The 14817-nt window shown below is 37.1% G+C and overlaps 1 protein-coding gene across 1 annotated transcript; it reads left to right on the top strand.

Annotated features, from left to right (window-relative positions):
- LOC109826507 (peptide methionine sulfoxide reductase-like) lies at positions 68–12586 on the top strand. Its single transcript, XM_020393537.1, is given in 3 exon segments — positions 68–169; positions 172–447; positions 12089–12586. Coding segments are annotated over 3 exon segments (630 nt in total). The 3' UTR covers positions 12341–12586.

Raw genomic sequence — 14817 nt, 5'->3', positions numbered from 1 at the left:
TCCTCCCTTCGTCTCCAAACCCTCATCGATCTCCTTCTCCCCTAAATCTCCCCCCTCGATCCGCCCCATGAGCAGCTGGCTCGGAAAGCTAGGGTTAGGGTTAGGCCGCGGCGGCGGGGCGGAGTCTCATCGGACGCCCGCCGAGCGCGATCGCGCAGGCCCCGACGAAACGATGTCCCGGGCCGGGGCACGGAGTTCGCTGCAGTCGGCGCCGGATGCTTACTGGGGGGTCTGAATTGGGTTTCCAGAGAGTCCCCCGGGGTTTCGAGGACTGAGGCTGGGTATACTCAGGGATTGATTCATCAGCCGACGTACGAGGATATTTGTAGCGGGGCGACGATGCACTCGGAGGTGGTTAGGGTTCAGTATGATCCGAGGGAGTGCAGGTTTGGGGATTTGCTTGATGTTTTTTGGGCGCGGCATGATCCTACGACGCTTAATCGGCAGGTAGTGAGTTGAAATTTGATTCTTGAGTTGGTTGGATGTGAGATTGCTAGTACCTGATTGTTTTATATCTGCTTATAGTTTGCGGTAGTTTCGAGAAATTTAAATTTTTGGTTTTGATAGCTGGGGTTAGATTTTACTAGCTGATTGGTACTCGCGAGTGTCAGTCTTGTGTTCAAGTAGACTCAAGAATGGCACTTGTTTTTGGAAAGAATTAAGGTTAGTGTCGGTTTGATTGCGTTCAGGTGCAACACTGATGGAGTGAGGTGGAAGGATTATCATCTGGCTAAATAGAAAGCCAGAGCTACGGCTTCAACTTTGCAAACAGGGTTGTGAGAGGGTGGGAAGAAGGGGCATATAGTGAGGTAATGTGGGGTTTGAAATGAAAATGACTCTGATCGACATTTATTTGGCAGTCTTGGCCTTTTCTTAGTTAGAAATGGAGCATCTGCTGAATAGTATGTTCGCTTCAACTTTGCAAACAGGGTTGCGAGAGGGTGGGAAGAAGGGGCATATAGTGAGGTAATGTGGGGTTTGAAATGAAAATGACTCTGATCGACATTTATTTGGCAGTCTTGGCCTTTTCTTAGTTAGAAATGGAGCATCTGCTGAATAGTATGTTCAGACATAGTTGCATTTGGTGACAAATGAAAGGCATGGAAATAACATGTCTTATTTGTTGAGGGTCTTAAATCTTAGGTTAGTTTGAAAAAAGTCCCTCAAATCATTGAAATTGCTATTTGGTCCACCATTTCTTTTAGTTATTTTGAAATTAGTCCCTCCAATCAGGAGTATAATTAGCAAATATTAGGATTAATCTGAAACAACGTAATAACAATTTCAATGATTTGAGGGACTACTTTCCCTCTAATATATATTTCATAGATAATGAAATGGATGGGAGAGATAAGAGGTTGAGAAAGAGCACATTTTAGTTGCAATCAGAAACATATGGGTGGATGTATCGTCTTTTAGATCCCGTCGGTAGAGACTTGAAAAGGGGAGGGGAAGCAATTTTCCCTTTCTTTTAGTTTGTATTCCACAATAGTGACTACATATGCTTCCTACTACTAAAAGGATCCATACTCAACTTTTTGATTAAACTGAAACTCTGATCCTATTGCAATACAAAAAGAAAACTTGGTACAAGTTTGTGTTAACTCGTGATTGCATTAGGAATTGAACTAATATTCTTAGAATTATGAAGTTTATTTTAACATTTCTCTCTTAGAAAGCTTCTTTTATTAGCGATATTATATATCATAACTAAAGTGTAAATTACCACTACATAATTGGCCCTATGTATTTCATGGGAACTTCTAAAAGTACTCTCTTTACATGTTAAGAATATTAATGAAGTATTTTAGAAAAAAACGCATCTAACATGCTAAAATTGATAGATAAAATGAGGATCTATCTTTGATGATTTTGTCTTAAAATAGGAGATGAAAACTATTTTCTTGACCAAAAAGATGAAGTCCGACTAACCACAAGAATAAATTCAAACCATTCATTAATTTTAGGAATTGTACAATTTTAGGATCTATAATTCCAAGACATTGGGATGATATGTGCATGTCATCTTTTCAGTCGATTGACCCATGCACTATAAATGAGATGGTAGATTCCTCTTTGTGCTCTATGGGAATATAAACCCTAACATAGCCAATTATGATGCATTTTTAATCTCAGGAAAAAAACCCGTAGAAGAATTTTCATGGTATAATTAAATGATAGAGATAGATTCATGGATTCTTAGAACTCAGGTTTTCTATTGAATATGTTTGACAATTAAATGAAAGAGATGGGTTCATAAACCACTTCTCATTGTACCAATAAGAGATAGAAAAGGTTTGAGCTCTTCTTAAAATAACTTCACCTTTATTCCTATGTGCAAAGACATCGTTCAGGTAGAAGAAAACATGACTAATTATCACAAAAATATAACAAATACAAAAAATGATGGCAAAAGGAAGACAAGTGAGTAATCTCACTAAAAATAGTCTCTTCTCAAAAACTCTAGTGTGGATGTACATGTATAAAAAATATATGATATGAATACTACACAACTTACGTTTCTCAAATCCTAAGTCCAAGACTTGGTTATTCATGCTTTTGTCACCAAGGATTTGTTGTTTACATAAAAAGGTAAAGATGGAAAAAGAAATGGTTTAAATCCCTCCTTTCTATATAAAAAAAAGTTTGTTGTTTACATCCCCAAAAAACTAACGTGTCCCTCCCTAATTTTGAATTTAAAATTTTGAAATAAAAAAATATTCACACGCTTATCTAGAGAGTTAACATTTCCTTATTTTTTTTAAAATTTTAGAATATTACAAAAATAGAGGGATATTATAAAGGAGGAATTTGGGGTTAAGCCATCTAATTTGAATTTTAAAATAAAAGTCATTAACGTGCTTATTTTGTATTTCCTTCATAAGGGGAAAGGCTAAATTACCAATTGGTATTAAAAGTAGTATCTTGTGACCATATTGATATTAAAATTAACTTCCGCGATAATGAGGTATTTGAACTTGCATGATGTGACAATGAGTTTTCTGGCCAAATATCTCAAGAACGTTCAAACTAAAAAATAGAGATAAAATTCAAAACTCCTGAGCTCACATCTATGATCTATCTCATGCAATATGTGAACAATGAGCTTCAGAGGATCCTCAAGTCATGCTTGAAAGTCATCCAGATAAATCGCACACATGACCATTGTATTCTCAGTTCTTTGAACTAACCTAATGCCATATTGTCCTAATTCTTGACATCGACTTTGAATATCATCAATAATATGCCCAAAAATAGAAAACATCAAAGGCTGACCTTAGTTTGTCCCGATGACATTTTTAGAATCTCCTTCGAATTTAATATTTTTGAAACCACAAATTGAACAGCCTTCAATCCTGCCATGAATTCTGCATGTTCTATCCCCCTTCTGATAGTTTTTATTTTGGATGGCGCAGCAAAATTCTCCCCTTCATGATCACGAACCATCACTGTCACTCCAATGGCTCCACAATTTGAGAATACAACTCCATAGAAGTTCACTTTCATGATCACTCTCAATTTCGGTGGCCTCCATCTAGTTTCAACCGCCCTGCCCACCATTCTTGTCGGGGTCTCTTGCGCTTGGGGAAAATCATATTGATACTCCTTGGCCAATTTTACAAATCTCTTACCCTCCATGCTTCTGCCTTGATATTTGATAGTGTTGTGATTTCACATGAGCCAACAAAGCATAATAATAAGATTGAAACGTAGTGCCTCAAGAGCCTCTTTCAATCCCCGTAACTATTGCCCAACTTTCATTCTTTCAAGCCAATAATTATTAGGAACGACATTTGCCATTGCCTAAATAAGATGAGCAAATGAGCAACTCCATAGAACATGTCAAAGGGACTCCTCATGGAATTACATATCTAACAACCTTCCATTGCTATCACCCCTCTAGGCTAGGTGATAGAGTTTCTTGAGTTGGAAGGATACTGTGACAAACCCTTCATGTGGCTAGAAAATAGACTTGATTAGCGCTTCGTCCCATCAAGTACCATTTGGTAGAATAAGGTCAACAATCATAGAAGTTGATCGCACTGGCAGGATCTGTGTATGAAACGACCAAGGGATAAGGATTCATCTGCCCCCCGAAACCCTTATGCTACAACCATTTTTAATACACTACCTTGTCCCCATTTCAATAACATCCATAACAGAAGAGGTATTGCGCCACGCAAATGAGGGTCTTGACCTGAGCCTTGCATTAAGAACATCCCCACCCTAAAAATATTTCGAACTTAGAACCTTAAACAATAGTGAATCCTGATTAATTGTGAGGCACCATAACTGCCTGGTTAGGAGAGCTAAATTAAAATTATTTTACATTTCGAAACCAAAGACCACCCTCCTTTTTCTTTTTACACAAGGTGTCCCAATATATCTAACACATTTTTCTGCTATCTTTTAGCCTCTTTTCCACCAAAAGCCTCAGATCATTCTCTCAATTTGTGTACAAAATTAATTAGACATTTTAAAGCAGCTCATGGTGGACAATGGATCGCTTATAACACGACTTTAATCGAAACCTTTTTTTTGGCTATTGATAATAGTATTGCCGACCATCTCTATATTTGCGTCCACGCCCTCTCCTTGATGTTCATGAAGATCTCTTCTTTGATTTACCCACAATCGACGGTAGTCTGAGGTATTTGTCATGTTTGTCAACCTCAACTCTAAGAGCCACTTTACAACATGCCTATTTAGTCTCTGAGGTATCCTTCCTAAAAATTGCTGCAGATTTTTGTTAATTAATCATTCATCTTGATGCCCTCTCATATTTCTCTAGGATTGTACAAACTATCTCACATGCATTTTGCTCGCCTAAAAAAGAAGAAGCTATCATCCATGAAGAGTAAGCCTGAAATAAGACAACTCATCGTAACACTAAATCCATGCAATTTACTCTCTTCTTTGGCAGTGGGTAGGAGGGATGTCAAGCCTTTTGCAGAAATCAAAAGTAAATAAGGGGACAACGGATCATCCTATCGTAATCCTCTCTTTGGCTTGACATGTCTCATTTGCTGCCCATTTACAAGGACTGAGAAAGAGACAGTGGAAAAGCATTATCATAATTAGCCGTATATATTTTTCGTCGAAAACCTATTTGACACATTTGTTCGAGATATATCCATTCGACTCCGTCATAGGCTTTGCTCATATCGAGTTCTAAGGCTACATGACAATTTGTCCCTCCCACTTACACTTCAAAAAGGGATTCAACTCGAGGAATAAGGAAATTATCAATAATTCTGAGTATCATTTCTTTCGATCAACTCATCCTTCACATTCAAACATACCTTGTATCAGTGATTTCTTCTCTCAAAGGTGGAACAATTGAGTAACCACACTATGCATAGGCTTGTCAACCCACTCCCTCAATTCATAACTACCAATCTGACATTATGGAAAATAAACCAAGTTGAAAGAAAAGAAGCCCCAACTTAAAAATCCCTCTCTTTTGTCCTAATTTGAAAATTTCTCCTTTTTCAAACGAAATGAATGATGCTAACTACCACTACTAGGCTATCATAAGTATCTACATAAGCATCATGTGATAGATCATGTGAGTTGTTATTGGAGAAATTTGGCCGGAATTTTTTTGGATCTATTTGTCTTAATGTGCATGTTTAAATACTTTGTTGTTGTCGTAGTTAGTTTTAAGCAAGGTTGTTAATAGCGGATCGCGACTAGGGGTGTTAACGGAGCCACTGTTTTAAAAAACCTCCGCCTAGTCCGCTTAGGCGTACGCCTAGGCCTAGACGGTACCTAAGCCGCCTAACTAGCGCCTAGCGCCTAGACGGTATTTAGGTTGGTACGCCTAGGCCTAGACGGTACCTAAGCCGCCTAACTAGCGCCTAGCGCCTAGACGGTATTTAGGCTGGCCATCTAGATTTTACAAGCGTTTAGAGGAGCATTGTCTGCTTACGTGGATTGCACCTTGTAGGCCTTGATTGTGATTTTATGTGTCGTAGCCTACACGTCCTCCAAACTTCATTAACCTTCAAATATGAACACCTTCACTACCTCCTCCGACCTTCAGCAAAACCTCATCGACCACCACTTAAATGAAGAAAGAAAAAAAGCCCAGAAACCGCTTAGGCGCCCGCCTAGGCGACTAAGCGCTGGGCGCCAAGTCCGACGCCTAGAAGCGCCCAGCGTGACACTTACCATATCCATATCCGCTTACCCATCTCGGATACGGATACGGATACAGATATACGTCGGTAAAAAAAATTCATATCCATATCCGCGAAAATCGGATACGGTTACGGATATGTACACGGATATATAAACGGATATGCATGCAGATACAAAAAGGATATGAGAAAACTAGATAGTATTCAGAAAAATATAGTCATGTGATACAAAAAGAGTTCGTTAATATGTTTATTATGATTGAAAAGTTAAGATTAGAGATCTTGATCATCAAAATTAACCACAAATTCATAATCTAAGAATCGAAACTATCGTAAGAGTATTACCAATATGTATTCGGATATTTTCGGATACGGATACGGATATTTCACTACAAAACCATATCCGCAACCATATCCTATCGGTAATTGATTTGAGTAACCATATTCGTATCCTAACGGATACGGTTACGGATATTTCCTCGGATACGGATACGGTTTGGCACCCCTAATCGCGACGCATCGCGGCAAGGTACCACTAAGGCTATTTCGGGCTATTGCGGCAAAATAACGGTAAATAGCACACAGTCAAATAGCGGTCAAATATAAATATATTTAAATATGCTAAATAATAAGAAAAATCATATTAAAAAATTAAAAATTCTACAAATGCATACTTGATGCCTAAACATAAAATAGATGTGTAATAATTACATAATATTAACAAAGTACTATAATTATAAAGATTAAAGAATAAAAAAACGTCGCCGGAGGGATGAAATAGATGTGTAATAATTACATATTAATTAAATAAGCTAAATAATACGAAGCCATTGCCCAACAGAGATGAAGAATTGAAGATGTTGCTGTCGGAGGGAAGTGTTGTTGTTGCCGGAGAGGAAAGTGTTATTGTTGCCGGAGAGAAGTGTTACTGTTGCCGGAGGGAAGTTGTGTCGCCGGAGGAAGTGAGAGAGAAAAGGGAGTCGTTGCTGGCTTGACCGGAGAGAGGAGAGAGAGAGAGAGAACGAGAAGTAGGCGGCTGTGGCTTGACTGGGAGACAGGTCATAGGACGAGAGAATGAGGAGGTGAGAGAGAGGCAGAGATCGAAGAGGCATGGAGTTGGCGTTAATTGGTGGCGGGAGTCGCGGCGCTGGAAGTCGACCGGGGTGGCGGCGTTGACGGCGCTGGAAATTTATCGTCGGAGGACAGAGATAGAGAAGGCACGGAGTCGGGAGAGAGGCGGCATAGGGTAGATTTGTTTGGAAATAAGAGGTGAGAGGGTTTAAGTGTAATGGGTTACGGGTAGTCGGGTACGGGTCGGGTTCGGGGGATTACTCATTAGCTACTGTAGCGGAAATTAACGCTTTTCACCGCTTATTTGCGCTACCACCCGCTATTCGAGCAAATAGCGGTTTTCTCCGCTTAATCACGTCGCGAACCCCTGAAGCATTGCGCTCGCGAACCCCCGCGACCGCGAATAGCGGCGCTATAGTTTACAACACCGGTTTTAGGTATTACTTTTAATACCAATTTGGTAATTTAGTCTAAGAAAAGAGATTTTGTTCAATTTATCTAATTTTGAAGGCGTAGGCAGTAGTTGAAATAATTTTTTTTAGTACAAGACATTCTTAGAACATGCATCACCAAAACAGAAACTCATAAAGAACAAAGAAATCAGATGTATAAACCAAAGAAATCAGACTCATCTTTGTGAGCATGGGCATAACACTTGTAAGCATATAAATATAACACATAGTGGTATAATATCTTACAAGTACATACATTTAGGTTTTGAAAAAGAAATAAGAATTAAATATGCTAATTATAAACAAAAAAAAGCCTAATAAGCTAAGCTACATGGACATATTAAAACACATGACCTAAAGTTACACTTTCATAGTAAAAATAAATTGAGCTCGAGTGTTGTATTGATTCAAGATTCAAGATTCAAGATTAAAAAGAAATAGGCACAACTCACAGAAAATAGTAAAGATCGACTGAGAGGGATGAATCTAAACATGTCCAGGTACACAAAGAAACAAGAAAGCAACCAAAATTCAGAATTGCTGGAAAACAAGTTTGTTTAGTGGAAAGAAATATTTGTCTAGAGCACACGAAGAAACAAACCTATGGTGGAGTATGATAAATGTTAATTTCAATAGAAAAAAGAAAGGGAAATATCGAATAGAAAATGAATTGATTGAGTATTTTAATTTTAGTCATAAATCGTTTTTACCCTCCTATCATGTCTGAACAATGTGTTCCAAAAGAGAAGCGCTTCATGGATGCGAAGCGCACACTTCATTTATACTTCAAGTAATAAGGTGTACACTTCAAGTGACAAATCACTTTCTTTTGCACTTCAAAGTGATTAGATGCTTCGAAGTGCGCCTTGAAGTGTGTTTCAATTTTTTTCGAACATTGATTATAAAGTATGATTATGAATTTTTGAAATGCAGTAACATAATCATCACAAACCTCCAGGGGCAATAACTTATGAAAGATATAGGAATTAAAATAAATGAATAACAGTAAGTTATAAGATTTTAAATATTGGTTATCAAGAATATATCAGACAACTAAAATTTATATCGGATTGCGATTATTGGGGATAAGTAATAAAAATCGGAGCGTCATATCGGATGGTGTGTATATATAACATAATATCCTAAAATGTACTCTAACCACACGTAATGAAATGTAAATAAATCATATTATCGAGCTTGGAGTGTCGAACGTAGGGGTGTAACGGAGCAGATATGGTTCGGATATGACACCTACTATCCATATCTGTTTTCTATAAACGGATCCGGATATGTATACAGATTATCTTCGGTAAGAAAAAACCTTAACCATATCTGCACTCGTCGGAAACAAATACGGTTCGGATATTAAAGAGTCAGATTGGATACAATCACGGATATGAAACGGATATTTGACAAACATATATGAATCGGATATGAATTAGTACACCTACGTATAAATTACAATCAAATGGGTAAATTATATGGTTGTAGGCTTCTCCCTACATAAATGTATGTGGTCGCAAATACGAACTTCAAACTGAGAAGAGACCATGCAAAATGAGCTCAACAGATATCAACATCAAATGATAAAAATATAATACAACAATCGTATATATATATATATGCAATATCATCAAATGTACCTAAAAATGCTATAAAGTATCTAAGTAGTTGCTATAACCAACAAAGAAAAGCATCAAAAGAGCAATCAAGATATGTAATATCATCATTTCAAAACAACTTAATTGACATATAATCGGAATTACTTCAAACAAACACCAAATATGACCACATAATTAGTTCTCTAGAGTTTCAAGCTAACACATTAATGCAAAAATTAAAATGATGGAGGCGGAGAGAAATTAGGCTTGGAAATCGAGCTTGGGCAAGGAATAGATGCATTGGTTGATCTGGTTTTATTTAATGGATATTGGGTCGTGTTTGGAAAACGAGTTTTGTGACCCAAAACCAAACCAATAGTTTTAATGTGATTTTCAGCAAAATTGGGCGATTTAAACCCCTCCAGAAATCAGGCGATAAAGCGGATATACACCGATATGTCAGACAAAATCGATCAAAAATGATTAAACGATAAAAATTCTAGAAATTGCGACTTTGATCCAATTCTAATATATCAGCGATTTAAAAATGATTAAACGATAAAAAATTCTAGAAATTGTTGCGACTTTGATCCAATTCTAATATATCAGCGATAAATCGATAAAATTGGCTGATTTTTAAAATTAGAAAGTTACAGGTTACTCAATGTGTCATTGTAGTGCAGCTAGTGCTATTGACTTAAAAATGCTATAAACAATATTTCCTTTAGTTCCTGAATTCCAATGCCTTACTGTCAACCCTGGAGAATTTGGAAATATTGACCAAAGATTTATGTGCAAGAGTTGGCATTTGCAGCTAGATGTCTTTACCTAACTGACCAATTGGTTAGATAAAGGGCTAAGGTAAAGAGGTTGTAATGTTTTGAATAAGGATGTTTAATGGTCACACTGTCACAGTGCTTGGATTGTCATTGAGGTGGAAATTCACAAAAACGTGAAACCATGGGGAAACAATTGACGTGTCCCAATAAACTTGCATAAATTGCTGTAGTTCTTTTTAAGATTGAATGAGTCATCATTCAAATACGATTAGAAGGAGATTCCTTGTATGAACTTACAGAGGCACAAAATGGGGAATTAAGGATTGCTTTTCAGATGTACTAGTAATGAAAGAAAGTTTGTTGTTTTAGGCCTGCATTGGGTATGTCAGAGCTATATTTCGAATTAATATTGAACGTTGAGTTGATAATGATGATGCTTCTGTGAATGTTATTTCTGCTTATAGTTTGCACTTGTGATGAACTTAAGAAATTATTGTGAGTAGCTAAGATTATTTTGGCACCAGTTTTTTACTCAATAGTGTTAATTTAGTGTTTTACTACTCTCAGGAATTGCACTTGTTTTTACTACTCTCAAGAATGACCCTCGTGTTTATCAAGAATTAAGATTTAGATTTCTGTTGCACTCATGGCCAACACTTAACTATACATTTTGCTGATACTTTATCTGAGCAAGGTAAGGGATGATTGTGATCCTTCGGCTGAAGAGGAAAGCCTGTGTATCATGCTAATATGAGAAAAATATCAAGTGGTTCTTTCAAGGTGATCGAGGTAGAGCATCTCTTTTGCCACCAATATTACTTTGAGTGTGAGAAGAATGGATTTACATTGAGGTTAGGATGGGGCTTGAAATGAAGTTGATATTGAATTGAAATCTGTGTGATATCTTGCCATTTTCTGAGTTAGATGAAATGCACTTTCCATTAAATAGTATGCTCAACGTTGCATTTTGTATCAAGGTTCAAGTAGCAGATGTTAGGTTCAGGGCATATGGGGTCCATGTGTGGTATTGCGGACAGTGCATGTCTCGATAGTGTATGTTTATGTTTCGGTCGCTATAACTTACTTGTATTTATGCATAATATATACATACATACATGTATGCACATGCACTCATGTACGTACACGGACAGACCCACGACCCCTCGGCGCAAACAAATAAAACACACATAAATGTGGTATCAAATGTCATTACACTCGCTGTTTTAACTTAAATGTGCTAATAAAATGTTACACCGAATTAAAAAATAATATAACCTTTATATGGAGGTATTTTAGGCAGAGATATTTATGTCATGTGAGAAGGATCTGCATTTTTAGGCTGCAAATGATCATACCATGTTATGAACAAATAATGCAAGAAGGATCTGTATATAATGAAGTATCACTTGAAGGGATATAATAACAAGAACAATAAAGCCGTGATCGCTATACCTTATAGGAGATGTGCATCAAAAATAAATTTAAACAAATGACTAAATGGAAAGCTAGCATAGCTCATGGAAAATGCCATGTTGGTTTCCTGTTAGTTGATGTAGCAAAACATAACATGTTGGAGGGTTTTCCATATTTTGATAAACCAATGAGAGATTATTACTGCTTTAATAACACTCAGCCATGCGAAACGTTACTCCTTGCATCAGTTTCTTGCAATCAACTAAGTTTCACATGATCCTAACACCCCCCCCCCTCCCCCTCCGGTTGGGCATCAAACGATATCAGTGTGAATAATATGCATGTTTACAGAATATGCTCTCTACACCTACTTGATGTTAATTATTTATTTTTCCCGACTCAGTGTATATAGCATGTGCTAATATATCAGCACTGTTCTTCAAGAACAAAGTGTCCTACGAAAATTCGAGGTCAATACTTATCCGAAAAACCAAACAGTTCATTCTCACTACTTTACAGTTAATACATGTTGAACAGCAAGGTCCTTTATGTGGATGTTGGTGCTTGGATAGCAAATCTTCTCCTTTAAGAATATCTGCATCTTTAAATTCCTTGATGTCTGGATGCAGGGCGGGGATGTGGGAACTCAGTATCGGTCTGGAATTTACTTCTATACGGCAGAGCAGGAGAAAGAAGCCATAGAGTCTCTGGAAAAGCACCAGAAAGCTTTGAACAGAAAGATTGTTACAGAGATCCTACCTGCAAAGAAATTCTACAGGGCAGAGGAATACCATCAGCAGTACCTCGCCAAAGGAGGCCGCTTTGGTTTCAAGCAGTCTACTGAGAAACGCTGTAATGATCCTATCCGCTGCTATGGCTGAAACGTGCAGAAGCTCGTTACATAGTAACTTAATAAAGTACAAAGACCTTCGGCAGACTTAATAGTATATGGTATCTTCTGTCATGCAGTTGTTCAATTCATGATGTGAAGGTGTGCGTTCAGAACTTACATTGCTTGTAAATCAGTCATAGCAAACAACTATTTGGTGTGTTATTGTTCTGTTTATGCTTGTGATCTTTTCATAGCATGTGAATATGCTGGTTTGAATTGGACTTACCTTGTTTGATGTCTCCGGTTATTTTTCCAGTGCGTTTTAGGTCACGGTTTTAGGTCATTTTATGGGGCTGACGTGAGGTTTTATTTTTGCGTGCTTAAAGCGAGTTATGCACAGAGTCAGAGGAGCAACACTACTATTATTTGCAGGGCTTCCATTGTTGCCAATAGAGTTCATAAATCACTACAATTATATGATGCAAATGAATGCGATTGAATTTGGTCATGACACAATGTACGTGCATATTTTACTGCCTTTTGTCTGAGGGGCAAGAATGTTGGGTGTTTCCTCTTGTTAAGTTTCATAATCCTTCATAAGTCTGGCACAAGCACACCCAAGGCTTTCTCAATTTAAAAGAAGAATGTACTCAAATCATTGGACTTGCTAACTAATATGCATATTCGGAGACGTGAAGGTCACCATGGGTTGTGTAGATCATCCGTTAGATGATTCATTGACTTTTTTTTATTTTATTTTTTTGGGGAAAAAATGGGGAATAGGACGGCAGCCCATCTGAGAAATTGACTGCCGAGAGACGAGGGCTTGTGAGCCCACCAGCTAATCATACTGGTGCAGGATTGAGGTTCACAACTCAGCGGTTTGGCAACCCATATTTTGAAATGAGTTGTCAATCTTATTATACCAACTACTCATTTTTAGACCGGTGTAGGAACTTGTCTACACCTGTTGCTCACGTGTCTTCCCATCATATTAAGGGAGCTTAAAAAAAAGGTGAGGAACTCTTTTGATTTTAAGTCTTGAGAGAAAGCGGAGTATATTTTCCCAAAGCTAAAATAAAACAGGGTTAACTGCAAGCACATGGACCCCCTATTGCTGCTAAAATTGCCTTTTAGGTTTGATATTGGCCTATGCAATTTTGTTTCACTCTTTTATCCATGGGGGTCCGTTTGCTAGAAAATAAAAGCACGCACCTCTTAAGAATAAAATAATCACATTCAAGAGGGTTATCTACCTACATCACACTCCAAAGAGGGCATACGTGATAATGCTCTATCCTGTGTACACGTAACCAATAAAATAATTATAAAATAATAAAATAATAATAAACAAAGGCTCTTACTAAAATACGTTGAAATCCCATGGTCTTCCCAGGTTCTCCTATTTCTTTGGAATAGAAAAAGTAAACAAGAATGAGAAATCATAAGGATAGCTTGCACTTTCCTCACTCCAACGTCGAGAAGAAGTGATACGTAAGAAAAAGGAAACGTCTCTCTCAAAAAAAAGGTGGCTTCATCCTCGTCCACCTATAAATGACCTTTTCCTCTCTTGGAAATGGGTTCCACACCTTTCATTATACGTACCGATTTGTTTCAGATTTGGATCTCTATGACTCTGCCTCTTATTTAATGAACATCCAAAAATATAGTCCCTCTCACTAAACAACACGTTATGACCTCGAGACTTTGGGCACAATATATCTATCACATTGTGTTAGGTACATCTAAATTTGAGCGCTAATAGCAAATATTTTAAAGATCATTGGTCATGACCTTATCCAGGTATGAGTATTAGGTTTCCCCCCAGAAATCACCTTATACAGAAACCATCGTGTTTTTAATTTTATATGTAAATCATTTTTAAAGTAGATTAATTTTGTTCCAATCAATTATTTCTCAACAAAATTTACACTGGAAATCCAAAAACACCATTAAATGCTCGCATTCAAGACACATGACTCGCTCTAAAATTATGATACAAATCATGAATTTTAAACGTGTGTTTTGAGCTAATTTTTTGGTTTTCTAGTGAAAAGTTGATTAGAAGGTGGTGATTGGAACAAAAATTCACTTTAAAGGTGATTTATGTATAAATTAAAAATAAAAGATATTTTCTATATAATGATCATATTTTTATGGTGGTTTCTAGGAGGGAAAAACCCTACAATTAATGTAATATTCAAATGCTGGTGGACTTTGGTTATTATCTCACTTGTGTACAAATAGAAGCATTGTCTGCTAAATGTGTTCCTTTTTAGTATAGCCTGTCTCTTGAGTCAATCTGAATTACTTGACCTTGGCATAAACAAATAATGAATGAATTACAAAGTTTGTAATTTTATTTTTAGATATACTGATACAAATCAAAATGTTGCTTGGATGTTAAGGTATGAGGTTAGCAATTATGTCCTAGGATATTATTGATCATTGCTGATCAACAATAATGATTAAAAAGGAAAAAGAGCTTCATTGCATTTGGTCCCTGCGCGAATCAAAATTAAATAA

This window comes from Asparagus officinalis, chromosome 10, assembly GCF_001876935.1.
Source record: "Asparagus officinalis chromosome 10, Aspof.V1, whole genome shotgun sequence".
Lineage (NCBI taxonomy): Eukaryota > Viridiplantae > Streptophyta > Magnoliopsida > Asparagales > Asparagaceae > Asparagus > Asparagus officinalis.
The sequence above is the reverse complement of the archived record's forward strand: the minus strand, read 5'-3'. Positions and strand labels throughout refer to the sequence as shown.